Source organism: Conger conger, chromosome 11 (genome assembly GCF_963514075.1).
Source record: "Conger conger chromosome 11, fConCon1.1, whole genome shotgun sequence".
Taxonomy (NCBI): Eukaryota; Metazoa; Chordata; class Actinopteri; order Anguilliformes; family Congridae; genus Conger; species Conger conger.
In genome coordinates this window covers 27,325,724-27,345,452 of record NC_083770.1, presented here as the reverse complement: position 1 = coordinate 27,345,452, position 19,729 = coordinate 27,325,724, and the positions used below count along the sequence as shown (strand labels likewise).

The 19,729-nt window shown below is 41.9% G+C and overlaps 3 protein-coding genes across 5 annotated transcripts in view; 1 reads left to right on the top strand and 2 right to left on the bottom strand.

Annotated features, from left to right (window-relative positions):
- Positions 1 to 4,732, bottom strand: part of adam9 (ADAM metallopeptidase domain 9) — a 35,318-nt gene extending 30,586 nt beyond the window's left edge. For all 3 annotated transcript variants that reach the window (XM_061259815.1, XM_061259816.1, XM_061259817.1), the window contains exon 1: positions 4,342 to 4,732. In XM_061259815.1, coding sequence (XP_061115799.1) covers positions 4,342 to 4,423 — 82 coding nt within the window. In that variant the 5' untranslated portion in view covers positions 4,424 to 4,732. The remainder of the gene's footprint in view (positions 1 to 4,341) is intronic.
- A 496-nt stretch (positions 4,733 to 5,228) lies between these two features.
- Positions 5,229 to 9,662, top strand: nudt18 (nudix (nucleoside diphosphate linked moiety X)-type motif 18). The gene is made up of 4 exons (XM_061259818.1): positions 5,229 to 5,326; positions 5,731 to 5,903; positions 6,892 to 7,105; positions 7,448 to 9,662. The coding sequence occupies exons 2-4, from the start codon at positions 5,742 to 5,744 to the stop codon at positions 8,050 to 8,052; spliced, it is 981 nt and encodes a 326-aa protein (XP_061115802.1). The 5' UTR covers positions 5,229 to 5,326; positions 5,731 to 5,741; the 3' UTR covers positions 8,053 to 9,662.
- A 160-nt stretch (positions 9,663 to 9,822) lies between these two features.
- Positions 9,823 to 19,543, bottom strand: fhip2b (FHF complex subunit HOOK interacting protein 2B). Its single transcript, XM_061260205.1, has 17 exons — positions 19,317 to 19,543; positions 18,128 to 18,206; positions 17,705 to 17,874; positions 17,098 to 17,202; positions 16,683 to 16,802; positions 16,030 to 16,272; positions 15,701 to 15,897; positions 14,753 to 14,870; positions 14,481 to 14,557; positions 14,210 to 14,402; positions 13,540 to 13,709; positions 12,528 to 12,668; positions 12,237 to 12,327; positions 11,705 to 11,848; positions 11,476 to 11,616; positions 10,790 to 10,890; positions 9,823 to 10,584 (listed from the first exon to the last, which is right to left on the bottom strand). Exons 1-17 carry the CDS (start codon positions 19,365 to 19,367, stop codon positions 10,482 to 10,484), a joined length of 2,244 nt encoding a protein of 747 aa, XP_061116189.1. The 5' UTR covers positions 19,368 to 19,543; the 3' UTR covers positions 9,823 to 10,481.
- Positions 19,544 to 19,729: the final 186 nt, after the last annotated feature.

The window sequence follows — 19,729 nt, the reverse complement described above, 5'->3', positions numbered from 1 at the left end:
TTATAAGTAATTGAGTGATCGCAATAGCATGGGTATCCACTTGTACTGAAAGATAATATAGCTAACCCCAGACCTGGGAGTTTAAAATTGATGTGTATACAAAAGCGCTCTCAAATGCAATCCCATGTATCTTAAATATGATCACCCTTTCAGAAGACTTATGCTTACTAAGAAGCACTGAAGCACTATGGTTGTTACTGTCATTTCTATTCCAGTTAATTTTCTTGTAACTGTTTATTGATCTGAAGCACTGTATGGAAACGAAAGTAGACAGCGTTATGCACTAATTTACAGATTTGCGATGGCTGAGGACAGATATTATAGGAGTTAATTTGTGCTTTCTGTCTCTAAGGCTTGAAAATGGCAATGCACACCATAAAAGCCAAAACAGCTTGCCATGGCCAGAGCAGCAATGCTAATCCTATTCATAACAGGCACTTATACTGCTTTCACAGACACGCAAAAACTGACTAGACGCAACACAGATCATAAAAGCTTACTGTGAATTATTTTGCTGCGAGCAGCTCACAACACTTGCAGCAGGCAAAGTAAGACCTGGCACACTCTGAAACAAGACCTGAAATACACCTATGCTGCCAACCGGCTGAAGAACAGTCTTTTGAAAAGCCTGCAGATAGACACGTAACAGCATTCCATAACCACGCAAATGATTAACAACCCTGCACTCAAACTTGCAGAAGTACTACTGTGCTCAGAGTAAGTTCTGAATCATTTGGCAAAACATTACCCATTGGAAACTGTAAAGTTCTATTGTGTTCTTTGGTTTTGGGATTAAAAGCTGTTTGCGCTTGAATTTGCAACTATGTGTAATACAGAAATAACATATTTAATAACAATTAGGTGTGGCATATGTACAAGAAAACATTATATGATTTATGATGATCAATTCAGCCCATCTTAGCTTGCCACAGGTATAAAGAGTGACAAGCCGAGAACACCTTTGAATACCCTCTTTGACAGCGAGGCCTGGTAAGTCATTCCATGCATTGACAAATCTGTATGGAAAAACACCTCCCTGACTGCAAAATCCAACGGCAACCTGCTGAATGCGCACAATGTATTGCTTTATTTTACTTCCTCGTGTGGTAGGCTGCATCCTTTTGGATCACTTCATACCCACGAATAATGACCATATCCTTATACACTGTATTTAATCACATCTCTATACTGCCCATAATGTCACCACCCCCATTAATCATGAGCTCACATTCCTTCTTTTTAATGCTTCTAGCATTTAAACAGTTATACACACACTAGAATTACACATTTCTCTCATCCTTCCTGGACCCCATTCTGATCTTCAGCAAACCACTGCTAGCAAAACTTTTCACATGCATTCAGCATTGGGCCCTCACAAATATTGCCCTCATACTAATTTTTAAAGCTTCACCACCCTTCCTTTTCCACTTTACCTTCCTGCCCACAAAGTGTTACTGTGTGACTCATCCTGCTTACACAGGTCATACCTGCTCAGTGCCATGCCAAAGCACTCAGAATAATCTCTTTCCTATAGCAGGTCATGTGTTAAATCTCCATACTACTTTCCTCAGATACTGTAGCACACAGCACCAGCACAATACCAGCGAAAATGTGGCCCTTTCTGTTGGTTGCAAAGTCAACTAATCTGCCCTACAGAGACTCATATTGACTCTCACTTTCACCATTATACTCAACATGGACAATGGACACCACTCTGGGGGCAGGAGCTGGTCCACACTCCCATTGTGTCCTAGCTGAACACCATATGGTAGATTGCATTTTGCACACCTGTAAAAGTGGTCCCTCTCCATCACAAACTCCCTTTTCTTGGAAGACGTGGCCTCCTGGGTGGGACTCTCAAGACCACAGACCAGATTCCCATCCTAAAAAATTGGAACATCAGCGAGAAAGCCCACTGGCCAAAAGATAACTAACACCCTTACCTTATGAACAGAGTTTATTCAAACAGTCCACATATGTTGAAAGTTTACAATGTTTCTGTTGCATTTCTGTATGCTGCAGGGGTAACTCAAACATTCACAACAATCTATTAGCTTTGTGTACTGGCACACAAAAATGGGGGTGGGAGTCACTTCCCAAATGCCAGGAATTGACGGATTACAGGGTAAAACATAAACAAACCAGAGAAAATTAGTGCTTACTACCCAATGCCGTGCAGTAGTGGCCTTTCATTAACGAGTAAGATGGAGGAGAGGGCCAACAGCTGTGCTCATTGTATACAATCACATGTGTGTTCTTTGTTGGTAGGATGTCTTTGTTTCTAGCTATGATAAAGAAGATGACTGCCAATGCCCTGTCCCTCCCACTGCCATGGTAACCAATTTACATTGTCTTCCATACCACTTTTATTGTGGTAGAATTTGGCTTCAATACAAGTAATCACACAGAACCACGTCATTTTATAATGCATTCAAGACAGAATGTATATAGGGCTTTTTATAGTTTTTTGCTCAGTCTTCCTGAGTCGCTGTAAGTAAATTGCAAAGGATACAAAGGGATAAGAAAAGGATATTACCCATTACCCAGGATATTCAGCACACAATTATTCTATACATTGTGTAAAATCTATTTTGTGATCCACATTGTAATTATCATTTAAGTCAAAGTAATCAAATAATGAAATCCAATAATGAATGAAGAGAGAAGGGGTTATGGGCATTGATTGAGTACATTCTTGTAAAAAAATAATGAAATGGAGGCTGGGCTGTACTACAATGTATTACCATGGTAACAGAGGGTTAAAAAACAGGTACAGGTGGTGACATCAGCAGACAGGGTTTTTTTGTTCCTAGATGGTGAACTGATGTTCGTAGATGGTGTCATAAGCCAATTGTAAATACGAGTAAACTATGGGCTTCTAAAAAATACAAGAAATGAATCCGGATAAATATAAATAATCTGCACGCAGGTGCTACGGGAAAACTACTAAAATGAAGACTTGTGATTATTCGAATGTTCTTAGTTGATGTAACAATCACTTGTAACTGAAAGCAAAGGAATTCTGGAACAACTACCAATTTTGGAGGAAAAACAACAATCCAAGAAACCTACACTTCAAAGGGTTAATGAACTTTATTTTGCGTTCCCATTGCGCCGTTTACTGTGTAGCCGACACTGAGGTAGCAAAAGCATACAGACAGACACTATTCTGAAAATCCTCATTAGGGGAGAACACGAAAAAAACAAATATTTTAAACCTTCATCGGCTGCTTGGTAGGCAGGCTTATGTTTAGGTTTAGGTATGTATAGATGATTTCATTGAAACTAACGATAACGAGGAACAGGTAAATATTTAAAAGGTCTCATCTATAAGAAAATGAATTGTAAAACCATTACATGTTCACGTAGATCGAAGAATTGTGTAGAAGCCCCTATTACATGAAAAAACATGTTTCATGATAAACAGGGTTTGGTTCTATATGTATACCGCTTAAGTGCGTATCTCCAAGTCCTCAAACCACCCTTGCAAAGTAACTTCTGTCCGGACCCCACCCCCATCCTTTTAAATAATTGGCAATTCGCCACATGTTGCCTCCAACAGAAATTGATCGTTGAACCAAATGTCAATCAATGTAACAAAATGGCATAAATACAAAACTGACGGGACAACAAACTGTTCGGTGACATTGTACTGAAAATGTATATTAGCTATCTGGTAAACTAAGCGAACAAACTTTATGTAGCCAGCTAGCTAGTTATTGTAGCTACAAGTATATTTACAGTAAACTAGTGGCGGTCAATGGCTACATCTGACTTCACAGTTTATGCTTTCTAACGATAATGTCGAGTAAGTTTGACTGGGTCAATCACGAACATAATTTGTGCCACATAATGATTAGCTAAAGTTATCAAAGGTTTGACATGGAAAAAATATGTAATAGATTAGCTAACAGAATAGTACCTAACATAGAGTAGCGGTAAAACAAAACTGGCTAACCAATTAGGCTACAAAGAGCATAGTTTCTAGCTTGTTTGCTAAGTGGGTAGTTAACAGTTAGCTTGTAAGCTAAGTGGCTAGTAGTTGGCTAGTTATGACTGAGTGCAATGGATAAAGCTCCCCCACCGACATAAAGACATGCAAGCCAATTAGCTAAATCCGTTAGCTACACTGTACACGACGCAGTGATCACAAGTTAAATTGGGGAATATTCTACTACTCGAATACTTGGCTCTTGAAAATGTTATCAAACATAACTGCAACCGCAATAATACAGTTATCTGCCATATAAAGTTGGAAAAATAACTTAGGTCCACACTTGACTAGCAACGTTATTCCAACTAGGTGCAAGTAGGCTATAAGATTTAACGTTAGCTACTTACTTTCAGTACTGTCGCTGAGCCCATAAAACAAACCAAGGACCCAGATTACTTTAATGCACCGTTGAGGTAACGTTACACCCATATTCTTAAATCCAATGCAGGGGAAAATAATGTCGCCCTTATCTTCTTTATCCAGGCGTTGCCTTCCAAGCCGTAACGTTAACGATGTGCCTCTTCCACATACTGTGAAAACCGCCAGCAGTCTATCTTGCCATTATTGTGTTCTTGTTTGTTAATTGTTACAGTATATTAACATCACACTATGTTGCTACTTTGTTTATCCGTATAACGTTACCACGTGACTACAATAATGATAGATTATGCTGATTCATTGATATGTAGCTTGAACTGTTTGTTCAGGCGCCTACGAATTCCATTGAACTCGAATAGAATAGATACAACCGAGCCTGCGTCAGTAAACATTTTGCGAGTTTTTTTTCTCCATTTAACCCCTTCGTGTCTTGGCAACTGTCGTTAATACTGCGGTCACTTTTTCAGAGAACCGACGGGCGGATCTTAGATAGGTAGAGATATTTCCACACGTCAATAAATGAATTAGCGACACGACTAACGTTTGCTCCCTTCATTTAGGCTAATTAGCACTAGTCAGCTCATTTTACTTACAAACTAACTGGAGGGGTTGAAATAATTAAATATTATTTCGCTAATCATTGTCATTCATGCTAAAACACATCTTGAATTCTGAACTGACTGGGATTTTTGTGATTTTGTGATATTGACACATTGAATATTGCTTATCTTGCAATTCATGTATTGTACTTCATTCGTTTTTATTGTTGAGTAGTTTTTATCCATATCCCCTTATCATACAGCCAATTGCGTACAGTGTCATCAACTGGACTTCCGATATGATTTACACACAGCTAGGAAGCTAGCATTAAGGTTGTACCTGCTCTCAAAGCTAGCTAATGTGACCACTAACGTGTAGCTACAGTTAACCAGAAGCAGTACTCTCTCATATTGGGTGCGTGTAAACGTTTATTTAGCTACACTATATTTAGCTTACAGGTTAAAGACCCAACTATTGCAATACATTGGAATAGTTGTAAATAAAATGTCATGTCACGGTCTCGCTATCGCTAGCAAGTAACGTTAGCAACCTTGCAATGTTAGACTTTCACTGTATTGACTAGCTAACGTTAGCTGGCATACCTGAGTGCACGTAACGTTAGCCTGTGACTTAGCTAGCGGAATGAACAGTACAAGTTAGCATCGCTAGCTAGCTACTGGCGGTGTTTTGTTTGGGTATTGTATATCCAGCAACTTCTAGCGAGTTTAGGATATAGGAAAAGTGAAAATAACTGTTCGATTGTTTTTCAACCTAGACCATTGCAAGATTTTGTTTACAAGCAAGTTTATATTTTGCAGTGGTACCAACTATGGGTTCGGCAGGTTTGATTTTAGAGGACAAAGTGGAGAAGATTTTAAACGGGGGTGGACTAGAGGTGAAGGAATTAGATTCTGCTCCTGAACAAGTCAAACCTGTAATATTGAGGAAAACGGTTTGCTACATTGTGTGTGCCGTCATCATCAATGCAAAGGTAATACAATCATGTAAAGAAGGGTATTCATCCGTTCAAAACAGATGACTAAGTATTTTAGGATTGGAAGTATATACGTGAATGTATTGCATCTTGACACATTACTTGTAATAGGTTAATGCATTACACATAAAATGCGTATATCACAGAACAGACCAGCCTTAAAATAATTATACTTATTGGTTCTTGTTCCAGTTTTATGAATTTGAATGGAATGCTATTTTGGAGTGGTTGTCAGTAGGCAATCAGAAATGGCAGTCGTTCCACTTAGCTTGATCTAATTGTAGCTCCTCACTCATTATTTGTTCTGAATAAGTTTAAACTTAAAGGGCAGTTTATAGGAGAAAAACCTTTATTTTTATTTTTAATTGGCTTGATTAAAGTACTTTAAAAAAAAAAAATCCATATACGTTTCAGTGAAGTATTGAAATATTGTCTCAATTAAAGGAATTTAATTGTTTGGCAGAGGTGCCCAATTTTAATTCAAATTCATAAATACTTTCAGCATTAATTCTGCATATACATTTAATTTATATACTTTATTTATGTATTTATCGACCGGCTTGACATTTTTCATTGCTTTTGCTTGGGGAAGATTCTCAAAACATTTTCATTTTATGGTAAGGCTTTTGTCAATTGTGTTCCCATTCTGCCCCCTAGTGGCCGCAAAATAAAAAGGTCACTGCATTAGTTCTAGATCTGTGGTAACCAACCCTGTTTCTGGAGCTCTATCGTACTGTAGGTCTTCACTCCAGCCCTAAAAAAGCACAGCTCATTCAACAGCTAGAGGTCCTGTTGAGCTACTAATTCGTAGAATCAGGTGTGCTAAATTAGGGTAGGAGTGAAAACCTACAGGATGGTAGATCTCCAGGAACTGGATTGGTTACCACTGTTCTAGATGAACACATGATGGAATATCCCTAATATGAATAACAGTTGAAGCATTGTGAAGGTGGCACAGTTGCAGTATTACAGTTGTGGGTTGCAGAACGAGGTGCTGATGATGCAGGAGGCCAAGCCAGAGTGCTATGGGCGCTGGTACCTCCCAGCAGGCCGCATGGAGAAGGCAGAGAGCATCGTGGAGGCCATGGGGAGGGAGGTGAAGGAGGAGACGGGCCTGGACTGCCAGCCCATCACGCTGCTCCTGGTGCAGGAGCAGGGGCCGCAGTGGATCAGATTTGTTTTCCTGGCAGAAGTCACAGGTTAGACCAAACCGATTCTGTGATTCTGATTGTTCACCCATAGAATGATTAAAAGGTTAATTGTGTAGTACATTTAAAAGTATAAAATTTGTGTTAGCACATTTTGACAGCAGACCCTTTCCATAAAGCAGGGGTTTGGTTTTCTGATCCAGGGACGCCCACCCAAACTAATTTTATTTTGAAATAGTTTCCCAAATCTGGAGTCATTGCATATCAAGTCTAGCTAGGGACCCCCTACAGTACCTTCAAGGAAAAGCATGGTTTGGCAGTTCATTGAGTGAGGCATCTTGACTGAAATGAAATGTTCTTGACTGACCTGTGTGTACCGTGCGTCTCCACCAGGTGGCTCCATAAAGACTGCGGCGGAGGCCGATGCGGAATCCCTCCAGGCCCGGTGGTGGGACCGCGAGTCCCCCCTCCCGCTGAGGAGCCGGGACATCCTGTGCCTTATCGAGGCGGGTCTGAAATACAGGGAGAAGCCCGGATTCCCAGCAGCCCTGCCCGTGGAAATGCCCTGTCACCTCATCTGCCAGAGACTGCTCCTGACCTTCAGCGGGCCAGACGGTGACCTGTGGGTCCTGCTGGGCGGCTCGAAGGAGCTTCACCTGCCCGTCGCCGCGTGCCCCATGACCTGCGCCCTGAGCTGGGCCAGCCGCAGGCTGCTGAAGGAGTGCCTGCCATCCTCCTACCGCCAGCTCACCGTCTCCTCCCGGGGCCTCCTGGGCCTGCAGCACAGCGGGCGGGTCCCCGGCGAGACGGACGGGATTTGCTTCAACACGCTGCTGTCCGTGGAGCACGCCGGAGGAGGGCCAGAGGCCGGCCAGCCACCCCTGCCCGAGAGCCCCGGCTTTCAGTGGCACAGAGTGGAGCGCGCTCAGCTGAGAGACGGGATCCGGGAGAGGCTGACCTCGGGGGCCCTGCTGCCAGTGCACAGCCTGTACTGCTGATAGGGAAACCCAACACCGATGACTTCAGAGTCTGAGACCGTACTCCCTCAGCCCTCACTCCCTGCTCTGACCGCTGCAGGTGTGATCCCTGCAGGCCAGTCACTGGGAGCAGAGAGCAGCTAACCGCACTACTGTAGAAGGGCATTTTACAATAATCAATCAGTCACTATAGGCAATATATAAAACATAGTATTCCAGTCCAGTGGAATTGAAAGCAATAGTTCCAAAGCACTTAATTTGAAATGCAATGTATATGTAACAAAAATGGAAAAAGGTACTCTTTTGAAAAGGCTATGAACACATGATATATGTGATCTTTGCTGAAATATACTTACATATTTATTCATTACTTGCATATTTTCAAGAATGACCGTTGTAAATGCAAGTTCTATTCTGAAGATAGAATCCAGGAAATGCAGCAGTGGTTTGGAGTGTAGTCTGTGAGTGAACATAGATTGGGGTGGGTATCCTTAATTTCTCATCTTATAGTCAGATTTATATTTATCGATGATCACAAGATCATGTGCTTATCTAAAAAGTGAAATTAAACCTCAGGATAAAATGTTCTGTTTGATGGGATGAAAGTTGAATATTTGTGGAAATTTAAGAGATTCCAGAGATTTTTATAGCAGTTTCTCATGGTGAAAGGCCAAATCTGTATAGTTATGGCTGGAAAAAGTGTTGTGTTACATAGTACGGACAGATGTGACCAAAGCATGAACACGTGCAGGTGTCTAAGGCACTCCAAAAGGGTTGCTTCCATCCCTAACATTACACAATACCTGCTCCAAACAAGACCAGAGACCACAAAACCATGTCTTCTTCTCGACGGTGTTCAACTTAGTAAATCTTCAAACCTGGACTCCCATAAACAGCTTCATGTAACACATAACTCAACATCAAAGGACAAAGCAAGTAGATGACAAATGCTTACATTTATCCTTCGCAGTAACCAAAACACCCGACACTGGACTTTCAAACCAATCACTTTCCGTGCATCGACACCGGACCTTAGTTTACAAGCAAACCTTGTCAAACCTCAAGTACTATGACGCATCCTTTAACAGGTTTTTCCTGGCTCTCTGAACACCTGAAAATGCATCTTTACTGCAGCATATGCCTCAAACTAGAACTAAAATGGGACCATGTTGCATGCATGACACTATTCATAATGCTACATTATTACATTTGTTTTATCTTCTATGTTTGTAGTTTGTCACAGCTTAAAGGCACCATGTTAGGCTTGACTGAATCATGTACTTGCTTTAAGAGAAGCTTAAAAAAACCATGGAGTGGTCAATCGGAATCTTATTTGAACTAATCATGATTTTTGGTGCTTTCTGGAAACAAAAACACAAGTGCAATTTCCATTGGTGATAGCATACCATTAATTATGTGGTTCGTGAAGATATAAAGATTATACAATCAGTTATTTAAAATATACTATATGCTTAGATGTTCTCAGGTTTCATGGAAAAGCTAGGACCCCATCATAGTGTGGTCAAAGCAACCTGACCCTGTGTAAAAGCAAAATTGGAATTGCATGCATTCCACTCCCTCGAGCATGATCAAGCACCACTTGAAAGCTAATAAAACATTTTATGAGAAAACTGGATGGATTTTCTTCTGTGAAGGGGATAATCTAAGTATTAGATTTCCTTTCATCTTACAGTGGCTGCCTGTCAGCTAGAATGTAGTGTTTGCCAAAAATTGCATCACTCTTTCTGACTTATTATTGTGCATCATGGCTATGAATAACTGAGGCAGAAATAAAATGGACAACCTTTGGAGTTTAATGCTCTTGCAATGGGACATTTAAAAAAACTGTACATGGGACAGTGGCAGCAGAAACCCAGCCACAGTATAGAAAGACACAAGACACATATTTCCCTCCCTCAAAAGGAAAGACATTAATACCCCAAAAGAGTGAATACCAATATGCAAAGAACATAAATATGTGGCAATATATTAATGCACCCAAATGTTCTTTAAAACATTAACAAAACAAACAGTATTGCTTATTTTTCCCTAAAATGGCCTTTGAATTTAAGATGTATTTTTCTGATAAATATTGCTTTCAAATGATGTCATAATGGTTAACTTAAAATACATAAATAAAATATTTGCATCAGATAACTATTAATATTACATAATGATAAAACACTCAAAGTTAAAACACCAAAAAAAAAGTACAGACTTGATTGTACCATTAGTTAAAATAAAGATGTGCAATGACCTTTGTAGCATCTAAAGCCTCCAAACCTGGAAGGTCGTTGGAACAGTCCATTCACTGTCCATCACAGTGTTGCCAGTCATGAGGTCATGACATGTACCTGCGCTCTACGTGAATAAGCAGCCGTCTGTCTGAGATATTCACAGGACACTGCTCCTGAACTCTCACAAAGTCTCCAGCATGACAAGACGCAGTGTCAGTGTTCTTCCAGGGGGAGTTTGACGAACGCGATTGCAGCCAGCTCCTTACAGAACTCCTCCAGGACAATAACCCCCTTCAGCAGGGTCATGTGATCTGTCCTGAAAGTACAAAAACACACGGCTTACGCAACAGGAAATGACTGACGATACCATGCCTGGTGCTTTTGTGCATTTGAGGCACAAGTGTCTGAGGTTTGCCTCTCATGGTGTATCAGAACGGCAGTTACTTCACATTTGGTTGTAGAAGCAGTGCGGTTTAGTACAAATGAACACATCTGGCTCTGTTTTGTAGCTCAGCTCTTACACCATCTCAGGCTCCAGTGCCATCAGCTGTTTCCTGACGTGAACAAGCCTCTCGGTGAAGTTTGGGATGTGCTGGATTCTCTGCATCAGGTCACCAATCACCTGCAGGAAAACAGGATGGAAACTTTTGGAACACAGAGGGGAAAAAGTGCATCACTCCAGAACAAATTGTATTTGATGAATAAAATTATTTATGGACTTAGGGAAACATAAATTCTACACGACAAAAAGAATGAAATGCATTTAGCAGTCTTTAGAGTGTTTATTTTTCCCTTGTCCACCATGTAACCTCTGCATTATGTGAAACGGCTGTCAAAAAAAGACCTGGTCAAATACTTTTCTATGCTTTACTGAGCTTATTTGCTATATTGGAAACAATGACGTATTGTCAAAAAGAGCAAACCTAGCTTTCTGGTCCCCTTGGTTTGAGCCAATTGTACCAGGCAAGATCAATCGAGCACAGAAAAGTATTTGAATCCAGAACAATTACTTATCTTATCCAGGTCTGCCTGTTGTATCGCAAACTAGCTCCTCCAATCTAAACTAGCTTGCAATGCAAGCAATACTATGATGAGTGAAGTATACCAAATTGACCCAACTGGAAGAATGGGCAGCTGTATGTATGTTTTTTCCAGGTGAATGACAGTATGTAATGTACTAGGTAAGAGGCAGAATAACGTCACCCACCCTGATGAGAACGGAGAAGAGCGAGCGACTGCCGGGGGCCAGGCTGATGTAGGGGTCCAGCAGGTACTCGTGCAGGTGGGGGTGGGGGAGCACAGCCAGCCGGGACAGCACAGAGGTCACCTGCAGGTTCAGCTCGTAGGGCTGGCAGAGGGGAGAGGCCGCCCTTCAGTCCAGCACACAGTGACCGCAGTGGGCCTGTCGGGCGTTACTGTGGGGCCTTGTGGCTTACCTGCTCCAGGATCCCGGCGAGTCTGTCGAAGAGGACCTTTAAGAAGTGGCCTTCGTAGAAGTCCAGGCCTGCAGGAAGAGGCTCAGGAGGCTTGAGGGAGGCCGGCCAACCCCACTGCAGTGAAAACGCTGTGCATTCTTTAAACTAGGAGCAGAATGAGAGACGCAAAAGTCATGCAGTGCCAAAATCAACTCCCTAAATCTATATAAACCTGAAAAAGTGTTTCCCAAATTGTGGGTCAGGAGCGATGGGTTACTACTCATAGGAAGAGTGGGGCGGGTTTGTGAGATGACTACTGCGTAGGATACACTTCTCACTCATTGTAGTGAAATTAAATGAAACGTCTCGACTAGTTACAGGATACCTATCTTATTTCAATACCTGAGGTTGCATTTTAATGAGGGGCAAAGAAAATCACTTGCGTGCTCAGAATGTTTGAAAACTTTAGAAAAATTGTATTTGACACCAAGTTTTTGTAGGCCGAGTCAACATATGTGATGCTTTAAAACAGAAAGAGCTATGATAGGCTCACCAGTTCATGTGCATCATGCACGTAAGTGTCGTACCCTGCACCCTGGACATGTTGAGAGGTTTTTGCCTCTTGAGGGACCAGGCAAAGGAAACTGCAAGTCAAAACAGGAAATGGGGGAAGAAAAAAAAAAAGAAAAAAACACATCTCGTCTCTCATCATCCTGACATCATTCAACAAACCCATTTGGATAAAACAGTCTGACTTCAATTCAAAATCCCAAACAACTGTCGACACAAAAAAAAACCTAATCTGCCTGAGGCTGTGGAGGATGAGAAATCTTAGATGGCGCACCTGTTCACCACGTCGGCTACGCGCTCCTGCCCTGTCGCACGCGGCTCCACCTGGCGAGGGGGCAGGGACAGCAGCTGCCCTGAGGAATGGAACTCCTCCTCAGGGTACATGTCTGTGAAAAAGGGGTCCTCCTCCAGCGCTCTGCTCAGACACAGAGAATGAGAGACACACTCATTATCTGTATCACAAAGCACTACGCAGTTAGCTGGATAACTGCACCACGTAAAACCTGGGACAGCTCTTTTCACTACAGTCCATGTTTATAGATTTAGGAGGGTTCTGTTATTTTACTCAGTGCAGTTATCCAGCTAATTCAGTAATCCCACTTCATTATACAGGCCCCTGGCCATATTAGCTACACAATATTTCTGTGTAAAACTGTGTATTCGGTCTACACTAGCCTTACAAGGGTGTGTACATCAAACTAGTGGATTAATACTGAAGTGTGGAAAACAGAAATCTAATCTAAAGTTTTACTCTGACCCACTTATCAATCGACATTGTATCTTTGCACAATTGTTTTTTGTTTTTATTATAAAAGAGAAGTACGCCAACAGCCCAAATATATGATTGCATCAGTGTTGTCAATTTTTCAAATATATTATTGCCTCACAATCTTACATTTATCTAAAATGAATAAAGTTTGTTCATGTTTTTGTGCTTATACAGGTTCCATTTCATATGTATTTAATGTACATTGGGAAATTGGCTGATGTTGACAAAACTGTTGGCTGCATGAAAGAATAAATTCAATCAGGTTGCTTATATGACTCAGTTTTGATAACATTGCACTATTGTGATATCTTAATGCCACTTTTATTACCCATATAAATGACATTTTCAGACATCTAAAGTAATAGAAATGTAAATGGCAAACGTCTTTGGTAGAGTGAAAGGGGTCTGTGTAATGGTCATAAATGCTTCAGACACATGTATTTTTAGTGAGGGATGGAACAGGTGCAGTGGCGTGCGCTCAGGAGCGGGGCACGGTCGCGACTGTTGCGGTTCTCACTCGGACTCCTCCGGGGGCTCAGGGTCGGCCGTGTGCCTGTCCTCCGCCCCGCCCGGCACGGCCGCCATGTAGCCGCGCTGCTCCAGGTTTCTGAGGACCAGGTTGAACGCGATGTGCTCGTGCGGTTTCTGCAGGAGCTCCTCGAAGAGTCGCAGAGTGCTCATGCTGATCTGAGGACAGAGATGTTCTGTCAACACCCATAGGCTTTCTGGACCAGTCTCCACAAACGACCACTTACAGGAAAAACTGGCTTAACAGCCTGAAAGTTTTAAATGGGTTTCTCCAAGAAGTCAGCTTTTCACAAGTAATTTCCCACTGTTGTTGCTGAAGACATGCAAGGGCTACATGAAAGAGATTAATGCAAATCGAAAAGTTCAATAACTATGCCTGTCAGTAGTTAGTCAAGTCAAGTCACATTTATTTGTAATTACTATAATGTGAAAAAAAAAATTCTAAAATTATTTTTGCTTCGATAAAAAAAAAAAAAAAAAAAAAAAAAAAACACCTTAACAGTCCATAATTACACTGGTGGAACATATATTTATTGAATCTTGAGAAAGTTAGCCTGACTATGGATTTTTTGCCTGAGTGTCACTGAATGCTATCAGCTGCATATTCCTGGTCAGTCAAATGGAAAGCGGATACAGCACAGTATTAGGAGCGCTCGTGCCTCGTCAGAGATGTGGTCGCAGCGCTCGATGAGCTGGTGGCGGAGCGTGTGGCTGTCCGTGCCCGAGCGTAGCTCGCTCTCCGACTGCCTGCCCAGGAGGAAGAGGACCAGCTGGTCCAGCAGGGCGGGGGCGGCGATGTGACGCACAGCGCAGGACAGCAGGGCCGTGCTCAGCAGGATGCCCGCCTCGGATCTGCAGAACAAACCGGGCTCAGTACCTCTGACTCTGCCAAGCTCCCGACACACAGTGATACAGGGCCAGGGCACTTACATCTGGAGCAGCTGAGGTTGCACAACTGCCGTAAGCCACTGATGGTGAATCGCTTCAGCCAATTTCACAGAAAGTACCTGCAAAGGCGGTACAACTGCAGTTTCTACACACATCACTTCAGACAAACTGGACTATAACTTAACCAGCAAAAAGGACATGTTCTACCCTTGACATAAACCAAGACTCAAGCCCCTATTAAGACGTGACATTCATGACAGACAGTGTTATTCTCAGCCTAAAGTGGAGCCACAGGGCTAAACTGTTCCTCTCACCTTTTGTGCTTCTTCTGCCAGGTTGTCACAGAAGTCCAACCACCCCAGAAATGCAACTATGTCCTCACTGCCAGGAAACGTCAAAGTCTTCTCTAGACATCCCTGAGAGAACCGATCCCTGCAAAGCATAGAGCCACAGAGGAACCATGCTGTCCCTCTTAATCTGTCATTACATTACATTACGTGGCATTTAGCAGACGCTCTTATCCAGAGCGACGTACAATAAAGTGCAAATCAATCACAAGAACAAGTGCAAAAGTAGACCTGAGAGGACAGTACAGTTCCGAGTCCTAGTGTAAACATACAGAAATTCAGAACCCTTGAAGAGTACAATCAACTTTCAAACTAGCATACCACTGTTGGCAGCTAGAATACAACAGCCAATAAAAACAACAATACCTATACAAGTAACGATATCTATACATAAGTGCCATTACGGTCTAAGGCTAATCACAGTGATTGTGAGTTGGGGAGGGAAAGGTGTAGCCTGAAGAGATGGGTCTTCAGTCTGCGCTTGAAGGAGGTCAGAGACTCTGCCGTTCTGTCAACTCAACTACAATGTTTACCTAACTACATATGCATGGTACTGAGCCATTAGAATGCATCAAGAATCCCCAAATCCAGCCTGCAAATCCAAATCCAGCCCTGCTTTCCTTTTGTCCCGGGTAAATAACTGAACAATCTGCACTACTGGACAGACTATGTTCACACCTGACTCCCAGGTGAACGGGAGGGTGGAAAACCAGCAGTTCTCGGTCCTTGATTCGATGATTCCTGATGTACGTGGACACATTTATATTTAGTGAAATAACTATTTTTTCCCCCAATTACAAATAGTGCTGCATGGCAGGTAAGCAACAGGAAGACTGCAGATTCATGCTGATAAAGTCTTCATCAGTGCAGTACAAAGTCCAGCAGTTTGTGCAAAACTGGGAGAGTAGTACACACCTCCAGTGAACCTGAGGAAAGCCATAGAGGTCCATGGGGTCCAGGGAGGAGGGTACCAAGCTGTAGAGCTCACACAGCCTCCCAGCCAAAAGCTGGCAGAGCGAGGTGCTCTCAGCCAGACACAGGGCTGTTTCCTCCTTCGGGATGTTGACCAGGACTGACAGACCCTCCTGGGCTTTTAGAGCAACTCTGCTTTTCTGAAGAAAAGCACAGGAGAGTTTATGACCTGCACCGTGTCCCTCATGATAACACTGTATCCCACTCAGGGTCATGACTCACAACCGGCAGAATTCACCAATAAACCCTGCGACTGTGGTTGCTGTACAAACCTGGCTTTTCGTCAGGTGAATTAAGGCGTGGATGAGGTTGTTGCTGGAGGGACACGCCAGGTTTTGGGGTTGCTCTGGAGCAGAGGAGGGACCTGGTTGCTCACACTGCAGGGTGTCAGGGGCTGTGCAGCCCCTCAGGGGGCTGGAAGGCTCTTTCTCTGGGCTGGGGGATTCAGCACTCTGTATCCCCACACCATCTCCTGAGGTAGACCTGCTCTTCTTAATGGGCTCGTCCCTCTTAATCTAAAAAAGAAATAGAGAAACGCATCAAAATGAACGGCAGCTATATACTTAACAGCTCTTATTTCTGCTGCTCTGCACCTCTGTATCTCTAAGCACTGTTTTTTATTCCAATGATGAGGAGAATTATTTTATATTATGATTATTAATGAATTGACTTTATGACATATATATTTATTTTACATAATCCATTCTACATCACAGGACAGAAAAGATTTAAGATTCCTTATCCTGAGTAGCAATCACTTGCTTTGTATGCTGGTTTGAAATCTAGCACTTTTACCAAAGTAAGCTATAACTTTTTACATATAGTTATGATTTCACACCTTGTTGACAAGAGTACGAGAATAAAATATCAGCAGGTGCTTGTGCCCAACACCCATTAAATTGCAAAGAATAAAATGACAAAGTACCTCTAGGATGTAGTTGAGCACATAAGGATCTTGTTTCAGTCGGGAGCAAATAACAAAGAGAAACTGAGCCTCTTCCTTCTCTGTCTGTGATCCCGGTAGCGCACACAACCGAATAAGCTTCTGTTAAACATCACAGAAAGAGAAAAATGATCAAATCTATCATTTTTTTATATTCTTAACATCAAATTAATAATTAAATATATCACAAATAGTACATTTTACTAATTACACTATATACTGTAACCTTGACAAATGGAAATATATTACAATATTTAAAGTGAGACACAGGATAGTTGCCAAAATGCATGGACAAAAGCATTATCAATCATGAACAGGCCAACACTGAATGTATGTAAGCAGTGAGGAATGGTAACAGTCAACTTTTAGTTGAGAACAGTAATACGATCACCCTAACCTGGACTGGTCTGTACACATTTATGATGTGAAGCATTGGCTGCTGGACTTGTATTAGGAGCTTGGAGAAGAAGGCCAGGACCTGCTGGCTCATTCCTGGAGGGTACTGATGGAGTCAGAAAGAGTCGGTTTTGAAAAACAAACAGAATAGAGCCGTCTCCGCCATGAAGACAAAACACAATGACACCATCTAATCAAGTATGTAAATACGCAAGTGTAAACAAGACAAGGGTTAATCAGGAGATCTGATGAACGCAATTACATTGAAACAGAAGAATAGCACATAATATTATTTAAGTGCTTAATTAGTAGGTCACAATGTGCACAAGGCGCTCAAAGTATATTGATCATATGCATCCAACAATCAGTGTAAGAAGCATTTTCAAACTGCTACAAGTAACACCAATAAATATAAAGTTTAAACGGTATGAACTGAGAAACTGCAAAAAACACTGTGTGTGTGTGTGTGTAGCCTGTGTAGACAGAAATATTTGATTTTGCTCCAGAACATATTAGCCACTGATCCAATGATATATGGCTCAATCCAAGTACACGTTTATTTCACTCTGAGTTTGTGAGTTCCTTTATGCTTTCTCTCTCCATTTCACCTGGGCTTTGCCTAAGGTGCAGAGGGTCTCTAGTAATTTGTGCTGGAGGAGGTACTCCATACAAGGCCCCGTCTCCTCTGTCTCCTGCTGCTCCTCCTCGTAAACCAATATATCCAGCATCTGTTTGAGACGCCAGGGAATGTCTGTCTGTTTTGCAGGTGTCGTTTCATCTAAATGAAAAATGGAAAGACAGAATACATCTCAAGACCACTATATGTAAAGAGGTTCTTAACAAACAATAATGCTATAAACCGGCTGAGGAAAACCATAGACATATTTTGTCACATTACTACAAGTAAATTGTATTTCTAGACCAAATATGGTCTTTCATTTGGGCGGTCAATACCTGGGTAATTATCTCCAGGGTTTAGAAAAAAACGTCAGGGTGGTGCACATAACTGCATACTGTCGCTACACACCTACCTGTGGTTTCAATGTAATAATTAGTTATTCCTTTCCAGTGGTCCACAAAGGATTCCAGCAAATTTATTGACGGTTCTCTCTGAAATAAAATTTGAAATTTGTGTCATTGACAGATAGCAGTACAGTTATTCAAACAACAAATACTGTACTGTGACAGTGTTTGAAATGAAGTTTAGCCTACTTGATAACACAACTATGCAAGGAAACAGGAAGAGCAATCATCAGAGAACTAAGAATCTTTAGTTTATCGCTTATCTGAGCATCATGGTTTTATCAGATGGCATCCAGGCCGAGTTGAACAGCAATCGCTGCCAGCCTGAAAGCTGCTCAGACTTGCAGGAATGTCGTCTTCTTTTTCTCCTTTTAACGAGCCATTTTTCACGTTAGCGTGGAAAATAATACGCGCTTGGGAGCGAGGAATATCCCAAAACAATCGAAAATATCAATATGAACTTGTTGCAAATCCGTTTGGCTACGTAAAACAAACGTGGGTTGTTTTGGTTCTCACGTGACGTGTCAACTCGCACAGTGAAACATTGTTGCTAACTATTCTAATGAACGTCTTAGAAGAAAAAACACGCCTTGCAAGCTAGTAAGAAAGCAACCAAGTTGAGGGTCTAACTCGAAAGCTCTGTTGTTATCAGTTCCTTAATAACTAGGCTAGCTAGCTTGCAGACAGCAACCAAATAAACTGAATTTGGCTAGCTGGATATTATAGTTAGCTATAACGTTACATGTTTTGCAGGAGAAGACAGTCTGACAACAGCAGTCAACAAGATATCTTAGCGGGCAAAGTTTGTTTTCGCAGAGCTAGCCAACTACCTCGATCTCGACCTGTTGACAAATTGACACAAATTGACACAAATTGACACAAATAGACCCCGTACATGCCTTGCTAACTTGATAGTGGGCTGCTTAGAAATGCCAAAGTTACATAGCTACCTACATTGATATAACAATGTCAGGGTCAAAAAACAATAAGCCTACCGCTTTGAGCACACAGACGGCTATAGCTCATTAGAAATAACGTTAGCCAAGTTGCCAGCATGCTCGTGAATAGCAATGCATAGCAAAGGCCACGATGAAAGCCACGGTACTAAGTTGAAACTTAAGTTGGATCGTGCAACAAAGTTGCTGCTGGACGTTCGTAAGCAAGTTAGCAAGCTAGCTCGCCAGCAGCATTACTTACGGTTTCCAGAGCCTGCTGAAACAGATTCGTGAGTTTACTGAACATGTCCATTGTTGGCGTTGGTCTAACTTCTTGGAGATCTTATTTTTGAATACATTTAGCTCGTCAGATGTTCTACAATATGGTTTGTAAACTGTCAAATGCTAAAAAAGCGGCCATTCCATTTCAGAAGCAGGTTCAGTTGCAGCTAGCAGCTAGCAGCCAGCTTATGTCGTAAAGCCAGGGGAGTGTCTTCCGCGATAGCAAGGTAAGACGGGACCCAGATAATTATGACTGCCAAGCTGGCTGGCTAGTTAAATATTGATAACCTTTTTATCGTCCTACTAAATCCAGCTGTTCTAAGGTGCACATGCAAGGATAAATAGCCTATTTAAAACAACTATAATAACAGATAACTTAAACAAAAAATCTTT